The sequence below is a fragment of the Quercus lobata genome, chromosome 3 (assembly GCF_001633185.2).
Source record: "Quercus lobata isolate SW786 chromosome 3, ValleyOak3.0 Primary Assembly, whole genome shotgun sequence".
NCBI classification, from domain to species: domain Eukaryota; kingdom Viridiplantae; phylum Streptophyta; class Magnoliopsida; order Fagales; family Fagaceae; genus Quercus; species Quercus lobata.
Genome location: NC_044906.1, coordinates 59666558 through 59690594, shown reverse-complemented (window position 1 = coordinate 59690594; position 24037 = coordinate 59666558). Strand labels below are relative to the sequence as shown.

The following is a 24037-nucleotide window of genomic DNA, read 5'->3' as shown; positions in this document are numbered from 1 at the left end:
GAAAAACCAGGGGCTCTTCTGCTTTCTTTGCAGCAAATTTATTATTATTATTATTAATTTTTGGTGAAATGACGAAAATGACCTTGTGGATCGTGCGTGGATGTGGGGGTTACGTTGTCTGTCCAATGGGTGACAACCACGACACTAAAAAAGGGAATGCCCGGAGGACCAAAGAGGGTTCTCCTGATTTGGAAAGTTGACTGACGATAATGCCCTTAACTTTTGCGGACTTTTAGAGCATTCCTATTAAGGTTACCAAAAGTAATATATGCTAAATTTTATCATCAACATACAAAAAAAGTCACTCCATCAAAGATTTCAAATGGCAAAATTTTTTATACACAACTACAGTGAACTTGTATCAATACAAGCTCATTGTAGCTAGATTGTAAAAAAAAATAAAAAAATCATTTTATATTTACCAACGGCTCTTTTTTATATTTCTATCTCTCTTTCCTCTCTCTCACTTCTCTCTTCTCTCTTCCGTGGTTCATCATCTCTACTCGTCGCCGATCTTTGCTCGTCGTCGTCGAACTCTGCCTCTTCATCGCCAATCTGTCCTCATCGTTGTCAATCTCTACCTCTTCGTCGCCGATCTGTCTTTGATTCACCGATCTATAATTATCACTCTCTCACACCGATCTATGATTATCTCTCTCCTATGCTGATCTGTCTTCGATTTGCCAATCTATGATTATCTCTCTCTCATGCCTTGGGTTCCAATTTGAGCATATTTTGGGGGGGTTTGTGATTTGGTTTTGGATGGGTATGGTTTGTGGTGGGTATTTTTTTGATAGTTTTTTGTGGTGAACCGATGGTGGTTGATGGTGGGTGGGTGTGAGTTTTATGGTTTGGGTTTGGGTTTGTGATTTGATTTTGGGTTTTTTTTTTTTTTGTTTGTGATTTTGGTGGTTAGGGGTTGAGGTTGTGGGCGGTGGTGGCTGTGGCAGTGGGTGTGGGAAGTGGGTTTGAGAGAAGACATACACAGAGGACAGAGGAAGAGAGAGGAAGAGAGAGATTGAGAATAAAAAATAATTAAAAATAATAAAGAAATAATATTTTAATGAAGTGATAAAAAATATAAAACTTATGATATTAGATGTATTGAAAAGTGGTATGTTAAAATAGATAAAGTAGGATTTTGAGATGATAAATACTAAAATTTTTAGAAGTTTTGACGGGAATGCTCATATTTAGTGTCCATTTGAGAACGTTTTATTTAGTTAAAAATTAAAAACTTTTTGTTAAAAATTGAAAAATTTTTGTTAAAAATCTGAAAGTACTGTAAATAAAGTTAAAAGGTAATTAGAATAATAAACTAAATAGTAAAAAAATATGGCTTTTTAAGCCAATGCCAAACACAACCTTAATAGGAAAATGTTAATAGACGCCACTTTATTAGTAGACCATTTTAGAAATTTATAGAAAAAAATAATAATAATATTTAGACAACTTTCTCTCTTTTTTGATAAAAATTATGTCAAATCTTTCTTAAAATATTTTGTTAATAATTGCATGGCCCTAATTAATACAGTAAAGGGAGAGAATGTGAGTTGCTTGATGGATTTAATTGGTTAATGCGATGTCAATTTACCAGAGGAGTCATTGTGTTTCCGACTGGGAAAAAGGAGGAGAATTTTTTTATAAGAAAGTCGTTTTTTTAGTTCCAATTCAAAGTCAATTTTTGAAACCCACAGATTTAAATAAGAAAGAGAAATGGGAGGGAAGCTCAGATGGCTTCTTCTTTTTTTTATAAGTCTAGAAGCTCAGGTTAAGTAATTAGAGAGAGGAAAAATGTTAGATGGTGTGGACTACTTAAGAAAATAAGAATCATATGCAATCACTATTACACTTTTGAAAAAAAAAAAAACATACATGATACATGCCATTTTTTTTTTTTGGGAAGGAGGGGGGGGGGGGGGGGGAATTACAGGGAGGTTTAGGGTAGTGAGATCCGCTCCAAAACTTAAGGGCCCATTGGATGAAAGAAGGAAAGGGAGTAGAGTAGAGTTGGTTAAAAATAGGTTAATTTTGAGTCAAATTTACTTTACTCTACTCTACTCCTTTTCTCTCTCCTTCAATCCAAACAGACTATAAGAGAGACAGCAGTCTCTCCCTTAAGATTTGGAGAAAATCAATATATTAGTCCTATTAATAACAGTAACAAAATATTCTAAACTTTGAAAAGATTTCATTGACCAGACCTTAACTATGATTGTTGGTTAGTAAAAGCTTTTTAGGTAAAATATTGTCCTTCCTTGTTACCAAACTTCCAAAAAAAATAAACACTTCAAATAGAAACTCCAAAACATATCCGCAAATCTAGCTGTCTAGCTATACCATACACACTTTACCAACTTTCAAATTTTAGAATATTCCATTACTGTTACTAATGGAATGATCAATATGTTGTTTTAGTTGGAATCTTAAAGAAGAAAAGTATCATTTTTGAATTCAAAAAAGAAAAAGAAAAAGAAAAAAAAAGGTATCATTTTTCCAAACCCATCAAGGGAGGTTTTTATAATTAACTATTTTTTAAGATAAAACACACTATTTTTCATCCTATCCATGGAAGTAAAAGGAAGGCATAAACAAACCCAAATTGAACCAAAGATGACTTCATCCTTGATACACATACAATCAACATAGGATTCATGTTACTTATTTAGCTTAGCCAAATCACTTCAAACTCAATCCAACTCAAACATACTTAGAACAACCAATCAAGAGTTTAGCTCGAGTAAGCCTAAGATTGGTCAACTTAAATGTGTGAGTAAAAACATGTACCCAAGAATCTCGCTTATAGTTACACTTATTACCTTAAAATTACCTCAACAACAAGAACCCTAAATAAAAATCACTCATAAATTGCTATCAAGTGTCATTATAAACCAAACTCTAGGTTATTATCAAGGTATGCATTGATTATCAAAAAGTTATCAACTTTCTTTCCCAAAAAGAGAGTTTACTTTAACATTAGAGAGTATGTGATCAATACAACATTGATAATTTGATATCTTTCCTAATTTTTTTTTACAAGTATCCATTACCGTTGTCAACTAAACTATTAATTGATCCATCAACCCCTCTCCTTTAGGCACAAAATCATGCAATATTAATTGGATCTCCTACTTTAAACCACTAGAATCCATGCAATAGATTAGAAACAAAATTTCTTCACTTTTTGATTTTTCAATACAGCCTCAGAGAGTTGCAACTCTACCTCTCTCTCCTATCCGCCCAAAGATAAATCATTTTGGAACTTAGACCTCAATAATAATGGTTACTTCATAAGTCAAAACAACTAATTCGGCCGATCCCAATTAATATGTCATCTATAGTCAACTCCAAAATTATGGATTTAAGATTTTGTTGTTATCATTGTTGTCATCCACAAGACCAATCTTGGAAAATGACTAAGAAATTTCTCTAGAAAGTACAGATATGAACACTCAAAAATGTTTATGCTGAAAATTTGCATGGAAGGTTTTGTTTGTCAAGACTACCCTTGCATCTTATTTCCCAAATGAGCCTTGCTATAGGTATCGAAAAATTCACCCCCTTTACCATTTAGTTCACTTGTATCCTACCATAATACACACAGCAATGGAGATTCAAAAAAAAAATATATATATATATATATATATATATATTTTGGTGAATTTTATGTGCCATAGACTTTTTATTCCCAAATATCAACAAAAAGTAGTCCTTTTGTGTGACATGCCTGAGAAAACCACCCTCCACCTCTTCACATAATGTCCCCTCGTTGGCTTAACTCCCATTGCCCATCCACCGTTACTACCTTCCATTTTTGAATGCTCCATATTACACTACATATACAATAAAATGTTATAACATTTTCATAATAGTTTAGATGTTAATCCACCATAAGTATAAATAAAGTTATAAAATACTATATCTAAACCCACCACAACTAAAAATAAAGGCGTTGAGAAAATATTGTGACATTTTATTTTTGGTACCTAGACTTTCTATATAATACTATATCTCTTCCAAACACAAGCTATTCTTAAACCTCCCCTCTATGTAGACCCAAAACATTTACTCTTTGTTGTCGTCCTTGGTGACCAACTGTTGTTTCACGAAAACATTGTAAAAGGTGTATCAACTTCCCCTCAACATGTCCTTGCCAATTGGATGAGAGTATATACCTTCCACAAACAATCATTAAGAGTTTACTTTTTCTTTTCTCCACCGCTCTTTCGCCACTCCAATATAGTCTCTTCCTTCAGGCTGGCACATGATATATTTTAACATTGCTGTAAGAAAACAAAGCGTTTTCCTTGCTGTTGTTTGGTGTAATCACAGAGGATACAACTCATACTTGGGTTGATTTATTTGTCTATAATGACTCTCTAGGCTGAAGCTAGAGCTGCACTACTTGCTGCCAAATGTGTTTCAGACACGACTAGATCATATTAATTTTTAGAGATGCTTTGCTTTTAAGGTCTGTTTGGATTTCGTTTATTTTCTGAAAACTGAAAACTTATTACTAAAAACACTGTAACAAAATAATTTTTAAATATGTGAATAGTACCGCAGAACTCAAAAATGCATTGATATGCGAATTTTTGTGTTTTTGGCTGGGTCGTAAACAATGCCATGGGATCCAGCCAAAAACGTGGAAACGCTGAAAACATGGAAACTGCCGCTATCCAAACTCACACTTAATGTCATCTATCATAAATGACATTAACTCTTTTGACAATCTTTAAATTTTATTCTTCCTCTCGTGTATTTAGTTACCTGCTAATGTCTCACCTATTTTTTGGGCCCCTTTTGTAATAGATTTGGCCCCTCCCCCCATCTCCAATCTCCCAGACCCACTTCTTTTGGCAGGGAGAGTTTGATCTCATAATCATCTTTTATTTATCTCAAAAGTTATTACCAAAAAAGAAAAAAGAAACAAAACGGTGTATCACTAAACATTTATTATTGACGCAATAGTAAAGATGATAGGATGAATTCAAATTAGATGTGTAACTTTATTTACACGTGTTACAGAGTTTCTATACATTTCAATAAAGTTATATCATACATATTTAGATTCAAACCTAAATAAGATAAAAAGAAAAATAAAAGAATTTAGATATACTGTGATATTTAGATCCAAACCTAGATCAGATAAAAAGAACAATTAAAGAATTTATATATACTGATAATCCACTTCACTGCCTTTTTTTTGGGGGGGGGGGGGGGGGGGGGGTGGGGGTGTGTTTTTCTCTCATCCTTCAGGATGACATTCAAGTCTGCAGCTTCAAAAGATCCATTTCAACCTTAAAATTGCGGCTACTAATCTGAAACTTAAAAGAGAGGGGAAAGCAAAAGAAGTGATTTCAGAAATTCAATTCGACACATCACATATTACCAAATTACTTCCCTCAAATTTTCACATAGGACCAAAGATTCAGTAAAAAATCTAGTAAAAGAGTCCAACTAGGGGGAATTTGGAAAACCCTAAACATGTGCATGCCGTAAGTGCATACAAAAAGAGGTCAGGAGAATATATACCCATACCAAACTAGTTGGTTGTGATGCAGATATAGTATGTGAAAAAGGTTTGAGATGGTCCTTATACCAAACAATATGACAACTATGGTTCATCCAAATAGAGAGTCACATATATTGCTTCAAATTCACTAAACAAGGTATACAAAGAAATAAATTACCATAATTCCTATACGGTTGTTAAAGATGATTGCTATCATATTCTCTATCCTTCTTGTCTGTCATTTTTAAGATCCATCCAGAGTATCAGCTGGAGAGCTGTCATATTCAACCGGTTAATTATAAACCCTAATAAAAAATGACAAGATTTGGTTATAAGTTCAACTCAGCTGAAGCTTGTATTTTCAGCAAAACATACAAATTAACTATAACTTAATTCATTAGTTATGCCAGAAAAACACAGGTTCATTTCCAGTAAACCTGTTTGGAAGAATATGCAAAAAGTGCAAACTGAAACTTAAAGACACTAGAAATCACCTGGCTATTTACAAATGCATTTACAATACCCAAATTGTTTCGGGGATCAGCGCCAGTATTGAGCCCACCGATGAATGGTCTCAACCATTTGAGGAAACAATGCACTAACACTCTCATTGATAAGATCCTGGAAAAAATGTATGCAGGCTTCATCATCCAAGTCTAAGCGGAACTTCTCCTGGAGCTGTATGACATCAACATTCCCAGTTAAAACACAAAACACAAACAAATGTTTACCATAATTAAAATGAGATTACAAACATAAAGAAACTCACCTTAAGGATTCCCTTCTCAGGGTCAGAGGCTATGTCAGGAATGTTGGAACCCGCCATGAGATGAAACAGATTTAAAATTAGGTTACTAGATTTCCGAAGAATGTTGTATGCCTCACAACAATAGGACTTGAACCTTGTATAATATTGACTGCAGGAGGAAAAAACAATCAGCAATTTGCACTCTTGTAAACTGATTTTGCAGCACCAAGCTAAGGGCCTTTGATGTCACAAGTTTAATGCAACTTCATCTGGCAAAGATGACATAAACAAAAACACCAAAGAGTTAAAAACTATTTACCTTTCAGCTCCACCCATAGCCTCAACCATTTCTTTGCAAAGCTTCATTGGCGGTGGAAACGGCTTGGGGTCACGGCCAAGAATGAAACCAAAATCAACATGGAATAGACGCCCATCATCTCTGAGGAGAAGGTTGTCTAGGTGCCTATGGAACAAAAAAACCAATGTCTTAAAATAAAAAATAGTGCTTTGAATTGGCATATTCCAAATGGTCATAAGAACTGGAAATGTCAACATGCTTTCCTGGTGAACCATCCACCATTTCACAGAGCAGACAATAACAGGTACAGAAAATTGTCAATAAAAGGGACTGACTGCATTCTATTATAAATCAGGGATGAAAAACTCCGCGCTCAATTTAAATGTTGCAGCATAAAACATGTCCAATGACCTTATATATTCTACACGCAATATCAACTGAACACTAGGAGTGGTTTGATCAAATAAGGGATCAGAACACTCTTATAAACATGAAACAAAAGCAAACCTAACTCTCATAGTTCAAGCCCAGCTCCAACTACTTCTTTGTAAGTGAAATGAGGTACTTATTTCGGTTTGAATAGGGGGTAGACCTTTTTTGGTTGAAGTAGCCATGACTTTGGTTGTAGTCAGTCTAAACAAATAAACCCAGTCCACTTGCAGACATGTTGATAAAAATTACTAAGTTTCATGACTTGCATCAGCACTAAGAAATACATGTAGCAACAGAACTTGAGACAGAAAATGGTTATATGTTTCTAATGATGAAGCATTTTTCACCTTTTAAAAAGAAATGGGATGAATTTTATATAGGGAAAAATATAAAGCCATTAAATTTTATACTAGTACCAAGCTGCACATGTAGATGGTTACAATGAAACCAACTGTAAACAATAGTTACCTGTCTCCAATGCCCAGTATATAAGTGATAACAGAGTAGCCAGCACAGCTTTTTATAAATGTTTCAAGACAGGTAGCTGTAATGCCAAATGGTCCATGCTCATCCGGATGAAACTTCTGGAGATAACTTATAATGCTACGATGCTCCGACAGAATCTGGATACCAAAAAAAGACAAAAAAACATATCTTACTAACCCACTGCAAAATTTTACATGATACAAGGAGGATAACATTTGGTCAAATATACGTGCAAGCATATCTCAAGAATAAATCAACACTGTAACTAAAAAAGACCAAAGAATGTTATTGCTAATCAACAAGGTAATGTTTGTGATAAATGTTCCAAAGTCACAATTTTATTTTTTGCAATGTTCAGATTCCATCTAATTTCCTTTGTAAAAATAATTGAAAATTATTAAAACATGTGCATGTGCTCGGATAAAAATTATGCCAAGAAATCAACTGCCCAGTCCACCAAAATTACAGCCACTTGTGTAATTTTTAAGCACATAGTAGGACTGGTCTCATCATAAGCACCTAGGCACCAACAGCCTCTCATAACAAAGTCAACGTTTCTGAGGTCAAAATCATCCAAGTACGCTCAACACTAATAATTTAAAATCCTATTCAGGTTGCATTCATAAAAGTAGATACTCTGAAACATTTGTCTGTTCTAGCTGGCTATGTGCTAGTTACACAAAATCCCATATCAAGAATATGTATTTTAATATTATACAATGTCGGTGTGTAATTGCAACCTTGGTTCATCTTTATAAAAATTATATGATCAATCATAAATTTTCTTCATAAATGCAAGCATGCATATTTGATTATATAATCTAATAGTTTTTTTTCAAGACACATGATATCAGAGTTGATCATCATGCTCCAGGGTTTGCAGCATGTAATCCCGCAATCCAAATGCCCTGGATCTTGCCTCTGATTAATGAACATGATTACAAAATACTTGATCATGTGACTAATATAAATAATTTAAAACTTCAAAATCAAGAATGACATCTATTTTCTGTTAAATGTCAGCAATTTTTGTGAGAAATTGCATCTTTTACCCATATAAAGTAACTATAATTGACTAAAATCTATGATGCACTAACACGACACGGACATGGACATAGCAATACGGTAATTTTTGAAAAATAAGGATACGACACGGCGTGGACACGGCAATTAAATAATTAATTAAATATTATATTTAGGCATATTTTTTAGACATAAAATACGTTTATGTCTAGAATTTAAATTATGTAAGAACTACAAATAAGTAAACTAACACCCAAAAGTAGTACAATAATACACAAAAAATGTTCAGTGTACAAACCAAAAGTTTAAATAGGCTACATTCAACATCAAACTAAAAACATAAAAGGAAACCAAGCTTTAAACTTTCAAGATTACCATAGAACAACAAGTTCAACATCAAACTAAAAACATAAAAGGATAACAAGTTTTAAACTTTCAAGATTATCACAGAACAACAACATCATCGTCATCAACATAGTCATCATTCTCAACAAGACTTATCTCCATCTCTGGCTCATCTAGTGTGAGATAAGCAATCTTAAGCAACCCAGGTCCTCCTTTAGTCTAAAATAACCCAGGTCCTCCTTTAGTCTAAAATAACCACAATTAAAAATAAAAATACTCATATCTCTCTTGAAGATGTTTTCCTTCCAACATCACATATATACTTATAAAAAATCACAAATATTTAGTGGCAATATTTGTGAAATTCACAACATTTCCAAGAGACCAAAAAGGACAATCAACATTGATAGAATCTACCATGCCATATTCCTATTATTTAATATTTAATGATCATCATCGAAATATTAAGATAAGAATGATGCCTTGAAAGTGAAATTTATAGAATACAAAGTAAATGGTATTGTACACAGTACTCATATCAATGAAGCAACTTCATAGGACATAATACCTGTGCCAAAGAACGGGATGGTATGAATTCCAACATGCCTTCATCTTGTCCAGTTGCTAGAACCTTATACGGAGTTAAGTGCAGATCAAGATTTTCCAATTTAAGCAATCGATCCATGAGTGATACCATTTGAATAACCTACAGGAACCGCATATCCATATAACCTCAGTCATGTTATCACATGCACATCTGTGTGTCAAAGAAAGAGAGGGAATGTTTAATAGCTACCAGTTGGTCTTGACGAATATCATCTCCCTTCTTAAATATGATTTTGCAACTTCCACCATTTGCTGTTCGGAAAGTCAGGCGCAAGGGATGCAGTGCACTTTTGAATATTGATGACTCGGATGGCACAATCCCAGTAATAAGGACATTTGGAGCCATTGGTGATCGAATCGGCTGAAAATGTGGTAAGCTAACAGAATTTAATATAACTGATAAAATTTGAGCAGCTTCCAAGAATTAACCAGATACAATAGTTCAAGTTGATTAAGCCCCAATTGTTTGATAGATGAGTTGAACAACAGGCAAAAAGATTGTTAAATTTAATAATACCTCTTCAAAATAGGTAAGTTCACTAAGAAGACCAGAAAGCAGCTGTCTAAGCTTTTCGATCTTCTTCTGAGTATTACCACGTACATTTCTTACATCTCTCATAATTGAACACAACTGAGCAGTCAATTCTGTCTGACGTACCAAACTTTGCCACAATTTAAATCCATCTTCATCTCCATTTACACCAGCTGCCAACTGTTATAAAGTAGACAAAATTATAAGACTGTAGAGATGCTAAATTATACATTTCCAAAACCACAAAGACATTCATTCATACCATCACACTTACATTGGGATGATACCATTTTCATAGACAGTTACATTTTATAGAGAATAATGTTCCACACAGCAATTGTCATGTATGAAAATTAAAATATTTTCATAGAATGAGTATTTATAACTTCTATCCTTTTATATTCCTATGCTAGAAGCAGCAGATGTAGCTAAAGGAAGATATTTTCATGTTTTAGATTATTATAAGTTCTGAATACCCAAAGAAAGATTTGTTTGCATTTTATCAACTGGATACAGATAAGGGCATACATTACATATCCTGATAATAAAAACAAAAACCAATATGATACTTATCCTGATCAGAATAGACATAACACTCAAAAAATGAAAGTTTATGATCCCAAACCTTCATCATATGCTCTTCCAGAATTTCATGGGTACAATAGAAACGTTTGGCATAGGCTGGATCATGAAGCTCCACAGCAACATACCAGCGAAGAAAGCTAGCAAACTCGATATTGCGTAATGCTGTCAAAGTTCATGGGAACTCTCAGATGCCACAACAATTTAACTGCAATGTGTAGCACTTAAACATGTACACACACACACACCCATGAGCACACACAATATACGTGAACATTACAGCGTGTACCACCTTGCACAAGGAAATGAGAAAGGCAAGATTTTATCACAAATGCGCATGCACATGCGTTGCACAAGGAAATGATAAAGGAGAGATGCTATCACACACGCATAATATGTGTACAACATGGTGCATACCACGTTGCACAAGGAAATGAGAAAGGCGAGATTTATCAGAGCGCTCAAACCGTAGAGCCTGAACCAATTGAAGTAAATAACACTGGAGCTCTTCATCATCAGCTCTTTCAAGAACACTAACAGCATATGCACGTACCTGTTAAGAGGTACTACAATTAGGCATTATCATTAAGAAATAAAATGTGTGAGATATTACACCCTCCATTCCAAATTGTTAGTCCTCTATTTTATTTTGGGATGCAAAAATGAAGTCCTATAAATTTCCCACTTATGGTTTACTTTATTTAAATGTTCAATACCCATATGGGACAGAGGGAGTCCTACATACATCAACCATGAATTATTATATCTATTTTTCTCTCTTAAATTGTAAGATTTCTTAGAAAGAAATTATTGTAATAACTCTTAGAATTAACATTGATTGGCTCAGTCCAACTTACTGCAACCACATCAGAGGCCTGACTAGAGTAAGGTGAAATATTAATAAATCAGGATATCCTATCTGTGAAAATAAGGAAAAACCCTGTCTTGATCTTCTTTTCAGCTATTATGGGTGTCAAATAAATAATTCACATTGACTTTTGCAATGGCTCTGCTGAGTCCAACATGCTTCCAATTAGAAAGCACAGAGCTATTATTTTTCTTTGATAACTACCTACTACAACTTTCCTGAAGGTGGAATATCAAAGAAAATATGTTAGTACCTACTATAACTGATCGGAAAAATGGCTGGCAGGGTGACATCAATCAAAATTGACACCTTTAATCCATTAGTTGAAGCACAAATGAAATTCGCAATCATATGTAAGTGCATGTATGTGTATGTAGCCATTCATAGAGAGAGTGAGAAAGGAATTCATTGAGAAAATTGTTAAACAAAGGCCTTATCTTTCAGACACGTACCTCTTCACTTTCAAAAACAGGAGATAGAAGCTCAAGCGCATCACTGACATCAATCATTACCCACTTACCCATCAATTCTAATGCTTGTTTTGCTTCCTGCACATACATTGACACAACAATCTTTTAGAATGATCTAGATCTTTGAGTACTTTGAACTTTGGTGATAGTCTATTTTAATTAATCAGAATAAAAATTTCTCATTAAAAAAAGTCATCTAAACTTGTTCCTTAAAGAAAATACAAGCATGAGAGAGAGAGAGATGCAATTTTATTGGTAAAAGATGGCATACAAAAATAAAAGTATAAACTGATGCATAATTTATATTAAAATTAGTTAACTATACAGTAATCTACAATGAAGTGTTATAATATGTGAAAGACAGTCAAATGACGGATAACTAGAGGCATACCGTCAAAAGTGCAGTACCTGAGACCTGAAATTTATCCCATCTCCATTGGGGGATTATACATGATATGGCTAGGGGGAGCTTCCCCCGTTTTTGCATCATTGTGACTAGAATGGCAAATGAAAGAAACAATATAACGAAACTACTGGAAGACTAGCACACTGGATCTCTGCCCCTAAACCTAGTACACCAGGTTCCAAGTTCCATTTTGTGTCCATATCCTCAAGGTAATAATTTTGAACACAAGATTTCTAACTCAAGGGCATGAGGGAGCATATGCTATGGCACGAACTCCTTGTGTAAACTAACAAAGGCAGTGACATCACCTGAAAATTAAGGTGCAGTGAATGGACTACCTTTTTGTTCAAAAACAAGTCAGGACAAGTCCCTGCTTCATAGTTCAATCTTCTTGAACTACATTGATTTTTTATGCTAATATGTCAAGAAAGAAAGAAACATCTTAATTTCCATCTGATAATGAGTTTTTTATTTTTTTTTTTTATTTATTTTTTTTTTATAGATAACTAAAAAATTTTATTAATAAACAAAAAAAAGAAACCAACCCAAGTACATTGGGAATGTACTTTGGGGGCGAAAATCAAAAACCCAAGTTACAATGATCAAGTAAAAGAGGAAGAGAAAAACAAGAAAAATGCGACAGAGCCACACTCCAACCAAGGAGAGTGTGTAAGAAAAAAGACTTAATCTCTAGCAAGGACCGTTCACATCCCTCAAAACAGCGAGCATTTCTTTCCCTCCAAATACACCACATCAAGCAGTGCGGCACAAGTCTCCAAAAATCTATATTGCGATGCTGCCCAAATTTACCTTGCCAAGATTCAAACAACTCAATAACCTTAAGAGGCGTAACCCAATGCAGCCCAAACAAACAAAACACCAATGACCACAACTCCCAGGCTAAAGGACAATGAAGCAGAAGATGATCCACCGACTCTCCACACCTCTTACACATGTAGCACCAATCAAGAACAACAATACGCCTTTTTTTTTTTTATAATAAATATCTGAATGAGTATTTTTATCAGTGAATCACTTAAGGATACAGTCAAATCCTGAGCTTCTATATGTTTATATGTTTGAGGATATGAACATTCTTGAAATAACTTGTCCCGAGAATAGAAAGGAATAAAATTCCCGCTTATGAGGTCTTTCAGACTGATCTTCCCCCAAAGAACACAGTTCAAAACCCACTTATAATTGCTAAATCAGCAGGGTATCAATCAACAATATAGCTAGAAGCTCTACGGCGTTACAAGTCTCTTGCCTAAGGGGTAGGCTAGAGTCAATCCTATTTACTTTAGCAGTTCTCCTTTCCTGGTAAAGCTTTAAAGCACCCATCCACTATCAGCAAGGTTTCATAGGTGCATGGTGACTTCAAGTGATGATGATATTGAAAATGGTCTCAAGTTATGGCAACTTGTCAAGCACCATATTCAGACTGCTTCAAGTTAGTCGTATAGTCATGTTTTAAAAATTGGATTTTCCCTTCCTGATTTGTTTGATCATTGTAGTTTGGGTTCTTGATAGTACATTTCCAGTGTACATGGGTCTGTTTTATTCTTAATAAAATTTTCGATACTTGCAACCAAAAAAAAAAAAAAAAAAGAGAAGAATGCCACTACAAAATCTCAAAAATGTCTATAATGTGGACTGTTAATTAAAACAAGCATTTATGTCATTCAAATAATGATCTAAGTTTTCCACATTTGGAGGAATAAAAGTTAAAGATATAATAGCTTTTTCCATCTTATGCTATTACATGTAATTTGTAATTCTCTTAGAGGAAGCCTTACACACATGATCATTCACATCAAAAAATATATAGAAGATAAGTTACATCAGAAGAAGAGTGTGAAAAGCAGATGCTGAAACAATCTTGATAAAAGTCAGAGGATAAATGATACAATAAAGAAATAAGAGGATATAGATTAACCACTCTATCAATATCTAGTTCAAATTCTGACCACCACCACCTACCTTTCTACCCCTCTTGATTAGTGGGGGGACGCTTAAATGTACAGATGGGCCAATAATATAATAAAAGTTATACACAATAAAAGATGTGATGGAAAAACAAGTAATGAACGAAAGTAAGTCTTTAAAGCTTCAGTTATACAGTCCATAAATAATTGGGAAAAAAAAAAGGGCTGACCTGAACATCACTCCATTCAACACATCGGAGAAACTTTGTGAGAGCCCTTTTCTCAGACATCAATGAAAAACGGAATTTCCAAAGTAGCTGCCTCTCATCTCCACTCAAAGTCCTTGTTGGTGGGTACTTCAGTATTCTTTGTATTGACCTTCAACAAGGAGTATGCAAAAATGATATATATAAAATAAAATAAGAATTTCAATGAACAAAATGATGGTAAAAAATGAAAAGAAAAAACGAAAATCTAGCTCTAGCTATCATTTGAATTTATCCAAATGTAATAATGTGCTTTAAATGCATAACTCCAGCAAGATCCAAAATCATTAATTTTGAAGAATTTAAGTATTCTTTCACACAGGATTTGGCTTTTTGAGTCCCATGTATTACATTTCAAATACATTTCTTTTTCCTTTCAATTTGATACCTTTAGTAAAAAAAACCTTATTTAAAAAAAAATAAACATACTTTTACATAAATGCTTAATGTATTCCTAGTAGGCATGACACTTGGTTGTTTTCAAGTGATTTAAGAGCTATTTGTTCAGGACTGTATTACTCCACATATTAATATTTTTAGATTAAGGAAGATGATTTGAAGGTCTAAGTGCTAATTGCAGACTTTGAACCTGAAGTCAAACAAGAATATTAGTTCAAACCCTTCTTCAAGATAAAGAGGTCAGGCCTATCAAAAACTGGCCAACCAGGAACATCTTTCCAACTTGTTCACAATAGGAAATTAGTGTTAAAAAACAAATTAAATGCAATACCAAAACCGTTGATAACTTTAGGAAATTACTTAAACATATAGAAAAATTTATGTTTAAACTTTTATATAAGACACTAAAGTCAGAGGCAAAGTAAAACCTGTTTAGCTTGGGCATAGTAGGGCCAAAGTTTGCCAGTTCTAGCATAGTCACATGACAGTTAAGGGGTCAAACATGATTTTCCTAAGCAAGGCTCAATTATCCAACCTAGACAACCAAGCTTTATCCACCAACCCACCTTAAATACATATCCACAAACAAACAACTTATTAGATAGTCCCCTCATATTTTATAAAGAATGATGAAGATGTTTACAGTTCTGATCATCTAGGGCTTCCTATAACACAAATATTATCACAAACAAATTCCTACTACACAAAACCATCATTTGCTTTGAAGTTCCTAGATTCAACCACAATCAAATATATTAAATTATTAATGTTGCAGTAGCCAAACTGCTTTCCATCAAGAAGCGAGTCAAGCATCTCAACATATATGCCTATACATGATTCCTGTTCTTTTTTTTTTCAAAGTAATAAGTTTCATTAAAAAAATGAATCCCAAAAAAAAAAAAAAAAAAAAAAACCAATAATGTATAAGGAGGATATTGAGAAAAATAAAACAAAAGTAACCAATAATTTGAGTTTAACCCAATTGAATCTTGATGTAAGAATTTCAAGCATACTTATAAATAAATTTTTGATAAGTAAGCTTACTTATAAATAAATAATAAATTCAAGCTTACTTTCTCTCATTAGAGCTTGGTTTAAGATCCCTGTCAATAATACCACGGGTTAAACTCCTAGCGAGCTTTAGTTGCTTGTGCTCAGAGGGATTTATCTTTCCCACTTCTGGGTCCCAGACAATAACAATTTCATTTGTTGACATTAGAGGAGATGGTAATAAGAAATTTGCTCCTGATTCCTACATTTCCAACAAAAAAAGATTACTTCAGATTAAGAATAAAAGTGAAAATAAAGTTGCTACCATGTATAAATCTTGGATCAATAATTTAACCAAAAAAAAAATCTTGGATCAATAGAAGAATAGAAGATAAGAGTCAATCCACACTATAAATCTGAAATAAATTCAATTACATGGCATTTCAACAAAAAACCACAACCAAAATCCAAGTCGTTTTAAGATGTGATAAAATTTAAGATCAAGTTCACAGGTGCCTAATCTAAATGCAGGCATAATTAAAAACCTATGGGTTTTTGAGAGCTCCAGAGGGTTGAGTCAAGGTGATCCATTGTCTCCTTTGTTGTTGTTGTTGTTTTATTTTTTATTTATTTTTTTTTTTTGGTGGAAGCCCTTGGAAGAATGTTAGATAAAGCTATCAATGAAGGTTACATGTCAAGGTCGCATGTCAGGCTTTAGTGTGGGTAATTTAGGGGGAAGATCCTTGGCAGTGTCTCATCTCCTCTTTGCAAATGACACTCTAATTTTTTGTGATGCTGATCTAGATCAGATTTTGATTCTCCATATGATCCTTATTTGGTTTGAGGCAATTTTTGGTCTAAAGATAAATATGGGCAAGTCAGAATTGGTTCCTGTTGGAGTGGTGCATAATATTGACTTATAGTTGAATGTCCTTGGCTGCAAGCAAGGTACTCTTCCAATGAAATATTTGCCTATTTTGGTCTTCCTTTTGGTGCTAAATTCAAGGATAAGAGATTATGGAACCCGATTCTGGAGAAGATGGAAATGAGATTAGCGGGATGGAAACATTTGTACCTATCCAAGGGAGGTAGAGTCACTTTAATCAAAAGCACTCTATCTAATTTAACCACATATTTGCTATCTGTATTTCCTATACCTGCTGTTATGGCTAACAGAATTGAGAAACTTCAATAGAATTTCTTATGGAGTGGCATTGGTGACAAACCCAAATTTCATTTGGATAAATGGGCTACTATTTGTTCTCCCATTTCTTCGGGTGGCTTAGGGATAAGAAAGGTAAGACTTTTTAATGAAACTTTACTTGGGAAGTGGCTATGGAGATTTGGGATTGAGAAGGATGCCCTTTGAAGGCAAGTGATAGAGGTGAAATATGGATGTGTATGGGATGGCTGGTGTACCAGATCTGTTAATGGTCCATATGGTGTTGGTTTGTGGAATTTTTTTTTTTTTGGTAAGTGACATAAAGATTTTATTAAAAAAAATAACACAACCCAGTACATAGGAAACGTACTAAAGGGGCAAAAACATCAAGATACCAAGTTACAAAGATCAAGAAAAACAAGAAGGGAAAGACAAGAAAAAGATGGTAAAACTAAACACCATTCAAGTAGAGTAAAAAAGATAAGACTTAAACTCAAGAATGGACCATTCGCATCCCTCAAAGCTTCTAGCATTCCATTCCCACCATATACACCACATCAAATAGCGCGGCACAATCCTCCATATATCTCTATTGTGATGTCATTTGAAATTGCATGACCAAGAATCCAACAAATCCACTACCCTTTGCAACATCACCCAACAATACCAAACAAGCAAAAGACCATACTCCAGATCTCATATGCTATAGATAATCTACAGATTCCCCGCACCTTTTGCACATATAACACCACTCCAGTACAACAATATGCCTCTTCCGAAGATTATTAGTAGTTAAAATCTTGCCTAAAGAAGCAGTCCAAGAGAAAAAAGCTACCCGAGGAGGAACCTTCAATTGCCACACCATTTTCCACGAGAAAGATACGACAATAGAAGGGGAGAGAGTGATAATACCCATGGCCTTCTCTTTGACTCTATATTCTGTATGATACTGGTGATGGGTCTAGGGTGAAGTTTTGGCAAGACCGTTGGTGTGGTGAGACATCTCTTGCAATCAACTATCCTGAATTGTTTAGATTTTGCTAAGATAAGGAGGCTAGTGTGGCTACACTTACGAAGTCCACTAATGGAGTCCTCTTTTGGGATGTAAGTTTCTTTAGGGGTGTGCATGCTTGGGAATTAGAGGCTATGTCAGAAATCACGGATACCATATATGGTTCTTCAGTAAGGGGGTTTGGTGAGGATAAGATGTGTTGGAAACCTGATATATATAAGGGGTTCATGGTTAATGATTATTATAGTATTTTAGTGGGCTCTAATGACTACTATTTTCTTTGGAAAAGTATTTGAAAACAGAAGATTCCTTCTCGAGTAGTTTTCTTTGTTTGCACTGCTACTTTAGGAAAATGTTTGACGATTGACAATATACGAAAAAGGAAGGTTTGGATATTGGATTGGTGCTACATGTGCAAGTGTAATGGTGAATCGGTTGACCATCTCTTTCTTCATTGTTCGGTTGCTATAGATTTGTGGTCTATGGTTTTGGGTTTATTTGGAGTAAGCTGGGTTATGCCGCAATCCGTTGTAGGGCTACTAGCTTGTTGGCAAGGCAGGTTTGTTCATCATTGAAATGGTCATATATGGTAAATTGTTCCCCATTGTTTAATGTGGTCTCTTTGGAGGGAAAGAAATAGTAGGTGTTTTGAAGATAATGAGAGATCCATACTAGAACTCAAGTTTTTTTTTTTTAGGAACTTTATTGGATTGGTTGGTTGCTATGCGAAACCAATCATTCTCTTCTTTTCTTGATTTCCTTGATTCTTGTAATTTTTGTACTTGAATTCTTGACCACCTGTACACTCCCTATGTACTAGGGTGTTCCTTTTTTGATATCAATAAAACTTATTACTTATAAAAAATAAAAATAAAATGATTCTATCCCAAAAAACATAAACTACTTGATAGAAGTAAACTCATAAAAAATACGAAGGATGCAAAGATACTCATGAGTCTCATGACACATGCACAGATAGTACAGTGTCAAAAGCAATTAAATAAATTATCAGGCAACAAATAAATTTGTGAATTGCAGATGGGCACTACCTGAAAAACAACCCGATGTTCAAAGCTACAGAAATCAACAATCAGGTACAGATGAGAACCTCCATTTTTAGAGCTTTCACGCTCTTTGATTCTCTCCTTAGCTTTAATTGTGAGGCGGTCCAACCAATCAACACGTTGAATCTGTCCCCTCTCGTACTTATTCTCAAGCTTTTCCAAGCGCTCCAACTCTCCACGCTCATGCCGTGGGACCTATACGAAAAAAACCACACTATAGAGAAAAAGATCTAACTATTTCATAAAACTAGCAAGGCAAAGAGCTTGAAATGCTATATCCTAATAAAGTGATAAGAAAACCTTTCCAGGAGTAGCTGTAGGAAAGGACCCGTCTGCTTCTTTTCCTGGCCAAAGCCTAAGCTTTTGCTTCCCTGTTTTGAGTTGTTTCTTGCTGTTAAAGAGAAGAATTGTTGCTCCACCAATTAATCCCTCATCTTTCTCACACGAAACATCCCAAACCTATATTCCCAGTAAGATTTAGGATAAAAGCTCAGCTATTAGGATCTCAATAGTGGGGGAAAAAAGGAAACTGATATGTATTACGAACTAATACAATAACCAAGATATATAACTGACTACACTATGATGGAAATGTAGAGCAACAAAAGGGTGAGCACTGAGTAGGACCACAGAAGATGTGGACCAAAAAAGAATAGTCATGCATCTACAACATTTACTTTTACTGCTAAAAATAAAACCTCTTGTTTACACTCTAGTGATTGCTAACAATGCAACAAAACATTCAAGGTACAGTAGAAGGCAGCCACTAAACTGAACCATGCCTTTGCCCGAATTCTTTAGGATAGCTAAATGAGTCTGAAAGGAGCATGTTGATAAGTTCACCTGACTTTATACAATGATAAATTGGAGATAACAACAACATAAGCAGATTATTGCCAACTTACTGTTAAAGCAAGTTGTGAGTGAACAGTTAAGTCTCGATATTTTGTGCTCAATGTTATGAGTTCATTCCAACAAGATGGAGGTCCGGTTGATTCCAACCTGGCACCAAAAATTAAATTCAATAGATATAAGACAGCAATAGGATTGATATTTTTTTTAAAAGAAAAATGCAATAAAATTCAATTGATACGTTAGAAGTAGCATGATTTCAACCCGTAAGATCTTGCATTCTACCAATGCCTAACAGCCTAAATAAAATTTAGGGGAAAAAATCACGAAATTAAAAGTCGATAAAACAGGAAATTAAATTACAAGTACAGCCAAACTCATGTTGAGGGGTGAAAGGGGAAGAAAGACGAGAAATGAAAAAAAAAATATATATATATATATATATATATACATATACATATATATAGAATATGCACATTCATGTGCTTGCTTGTATACGTGGATGCCATTCTTCCCATATGACCAGCTGAGACAGACCTCACCACAAAATTGAAACCTCTTTTTTATTCCTGAGAATGAAAAGCACAAAAAGAATTCATGTAAAACCTTGTTCTTGTAGGAAGGCCAAATGGAGCACCATCAATGTACAACGTGCACTCAACATATAGCTCTACCCTCCTCTCCTCTGTAGCAGACTCAGTTTCTGCAGGAGAAGTTAATAGCACACAGTTTAGCATAAAGTTGTAACGGTTTTAAAAAGCATTACTGTGTTGCGTATTGCTCACATCACTGATCTATAGCATTTTCAATAGATTATCAAGCAAAACTACAGATGATAATCAGTCAGTAATATCATTCCAATTCAAATTTCGAACTAGCTTGCAAAAACAGCGGATTGCAGAAAAGACTTGCAGATATTTCTTTATTAGTAATTACACATGCACCCGGTGGGTCTTGAACCCACGACCTCGCTAGAGCTTATTGACACTAATGATTTGCAAATTTGGGTACTTAAAAAAATTATTTAAATTAATATCAATAATTTAGTAGAACATGCATATTGCCCCATTTTAGTAAAAAGTAATTCATTGACCCATTTATACACTTAGTTTTTAGTATTTCTTAACTTAATTTTTGCTATTATGATACAAAAAAAAAAAAAAAAGTTTTATTACATTTTTCAAAGAAGTAATTAACATTCAGTCATTTATTGAAATCTAAGTTGGGGCAACTGACATAAAATTAGAGAAGATTTGAAATCTAAGTTGGGGCACTTGGCACAAAATTAAAGTTGATTAGCTGAGTCCTTTATTGAGCTGAGCTTCTACTCTAAATCTAATTCGTTAGACCCAATAGCACATAGAAATAAATATATTGTTCAAAGCACATAAATCAATAATAAATAAATAAAATTCAATTATCCCCAATAGACTGAAAATTTTCTTGGTAACCAAACGGAACATAAGAGATGTAATTATAGAAGAAGAAGAAGAAGAAGAAGAAGGTACCTGAATTGGTTGACTTGATTGGGGGCAAAATACCTTCCAATTTCTCAATGGAAAAGGTTACTGGGAGATTTATGTCGCAGGACAAGAAGAACCGGAACTCGTTCCCGCTCATATTTGCTTGCTTGCTACCTCTTCCTCTTCTTGCTTTGATTCGTTATATTTGGTTTTTGATTTAAGGTATTTGAGTTTGAATTGGTTTTATTTTGGGCATTTGGGTTTAAATTGGTTTGTGGGGATCAAGATTCAAGAGATGCCTTGTTAACGTATAGAACCGAAGTACTTACGTTACGTTTTTTTTTATGTATATATTTTTGGTAATTAAGGAGATGGGCCGTGGGCGGGGAGAGAGCCTGAAAGTCTGATGTTTAGCAGACCATCCCAGCAGCCCAATAAGCACCGTTATGGGCTAGGAAGTTAAATAATATATATTTGTTTACAAAACTAAAATCCCGACAAGGGAGAAGTGAGAACTTCAAATAACTCATCGTTTTCTCTTTATTGTGATGGTCACTTTATAAATACAAATTCTTATGAATAGGAGGCAATTAGACAAAGGTTAGTGGTGGAACCACGTTATGACCGAAGGGGATCATAGTTCCCCCAAATCTTTTTTTAATTCATAGGAATGTAATTTACGAGTTTAACTGGAAACTATTTCTTCTTTTCGTCTTACTTTCCTTTAGTACTTCACAAATTTATAAGCCCAAAAATGCTTTACTATTTGCTCTAATTCCAAGGAGACCACATGTGTATGGTTTTAAAATTATACACTTCAAAAGCAAAAGGTGATCTCCACAATATTTTCACAATAAATTATGAGAAATGTTATGTTTATAACATTTTCATAATATTTTTATAACAAATTTTAAGTGATAGGTTGTCATTGGTTGTTATGAATGGATAAAAAAGTACTTTAAGTTGTGGATTTAAATTAGAACCAATAATAACTTACTACATATGATTTGTTGTGAAAATATTGTGGACATAGCACTCTTCATAAATTATAATTGGTAAGTTGTTATAAATTCTAATTTAAATTCACAATTTAAATTAATTTTTTTTGCTCATTAGTAATTACTAATAATAACCTGTCACTTAGCATTTATTATGAAAATGTTGCAAAATATTGTAAACATAGCATTTTTTTTAATATTAAAATGGCAATAATATTTTGTTGAAATGATAAATATACTATATTATATAGCATATGTAGTGGGCTAAACATTCGGCCTTATTATAAATGCTGGGCCCATTTCAAGCAATGGCCTAAATGTAGGAAACAAAAACAACATAGACCGATCTGTTCTAACAATAGATACAGAACCTCGAACTATTGATCAGGCCCAGTCCCCTTCCTAGCCTACTTCCAAGGTAGTGTCCAAACTATCGAGGTAAGTCCTAGCCTAGTTCCGAGGTAGTGTCTGAACTACTGAGGTAAGTCCTAGCCTAGTTCAGAAGTAGTGTCCAAACTACCAAGGTAAGTCCCAGCCTAGTTTCAAGATAATGTCTGAACTACTAAGGTAAGTACCAAAGAAGATTCACCAAGGAAGCTGTTTGAGATTTCCAAATACTTCCACAACAACCCCTGCATTAAATGAAGGTCACCTGCCTGCCATCACCGCATTTAATGCAGAGGGACAAGCCTGAATAGTAAAAAAGACCCTAGAAGTCTCCATTCATGATGAATAACCCAAAAAGGAGAGCCTAATAAGACTAGAAATTATCCGGGTGGACACTTGAATAGTAAGAAGAAGCCTTGGAAAGTTTCGTTCATTATGAAAAACCAAAAAAGAAGAGCCCGATAAGACCAGAAGTTATCTAGGTGGATGAGAACAAAACATAAAAAAGAAGGAAATGACTCAGATAAAGGAAGAGAGAGAAAAAGGAGAGAGACACATAAAATACTAAGTGTGAAACATTAAGAGTAAAAATTGTAACAAAAAAGGAGGATATGAATAAGAGTTTTCCTTTTTATTTTTTTACATACTTGTGTAAGGATGAGATAAATTATGAATTCTTGTTCAAACTTCCCATTACTGATTGTTATAAGCCCATAATCTAAATTAATTGTGTTCTTAGCCAAGTTATTAAGCTCGGTTTAATTTCTTGCCTCCACAACATATAAATATGATATATTATTATAAATTTGACAAAAATATACAGTTGGTTATTCACGTATTTGTTTTTATACCTTCAATGATCATAGCATTTTTCTTATAATTCTATTTTAAATTACTGTATATAGAAAAATCCTATGTACACAACATTTTAAAAATATTTTCACAATAAATTTTAGGAGATGGGTTATTATTTATTGTTATTGATGCGTAAAAAAGTAATTTCAATGGTGGTTTCAAATTAAAACAAGTAACAACTTGCCACCTAAACTTTATTGTAAAAGTATAATGAAAATATTATGAATATAGCACTTTTCATTGTACATAATATAAATATAGCATATACGGAAGAAAATTTTATGTTCTCATTTTAAACTTGGCCCCCCCAAATACAAATCCCTAGCTCTGCCACTGGTAGAGGTCGAGATTCA

The 24037-nt window shown here is 34.0% G+C and overlaps 1 protein-coding gene across 6 annotated transcripts; it reads right to left on the bottom strand.

Moving 5' to 3' along the window:
• Positions 1–5222: 5222 nt before the first annotated feature.
• LOC115982555 (phosphatidylinositol 3-kinase, root isoform) lies at positions 5223–21760 on the bottom strand. Of its 6 annotated transcripts, none has more exons than XR_004089655.1 (19): positions 21490–21760; positions 20588–20684; positions 20035–20131; positions 19430–19588; positions 19115–19324; positions 15975–16153; positions 14467–14614; positions 11888–11983; positions 10985–11120; positions 10611–10732; positions 9971–10165; positions 9644–9814; positions 9416–9553; positions 7462–7616; positions 6583–6726; positions 6285–6432; positions 6010–6193; positions 5694–5820; positions 5223–5321 (listed from the first exon to the last, which is right to left on the bottom strand). XR_004089655.1 is itself a non-coding variant. In XM_031105185.1 (18 exons), exons 1-17 carry the CDS (start codon positions 21599–21601, stop codon positions 6056–6058), a joined length of 2445 nt encoding a protein of 814 aa, XP_030961045.1. In that variant the 5' UTR covers positions 21602–21760; the 3' UTR covers positions 5223–5327; positions 6010–6055. The 6 variants fall into 6 exon arrangements, 2 of the variants coding, with proteins under 2 accessions (XP_030961045.1, XP_030961044.1); XR_004089654.1 differs by having other exon boundaries at positions 5694–5790; XR_004089653.1 differs by having other exon boundaries at positions 5223–5327; positions 5694–6193.
• Between the last annotated feature and the right edge of the window lie 2277 nt (positions 21761–24037).

Coding starts and splice junctions, on each gene's coding strand:
- LOC115982555 (XM_031105185.1), bottom strand. CDS start 21,601: ATGAGCGGGAACGAGTTCCGGTTCTTCTTGTCCTGCGACATAAATCTC. Junction 14,615..15,974: donor CCAAGCTCTAATGAGAGAAA/GTAAGCTTGAAT, acceptor TCCTTGTTGAAG/GTCAATACAAAGAATACTGA. Junction 6,433..6,582: donor GCTATGGGTGGAGCTGAAAG/GTAAATAGTTTT, acceptor TTCCTCCTGCAG/TCAATATTATACAAGGTTCA.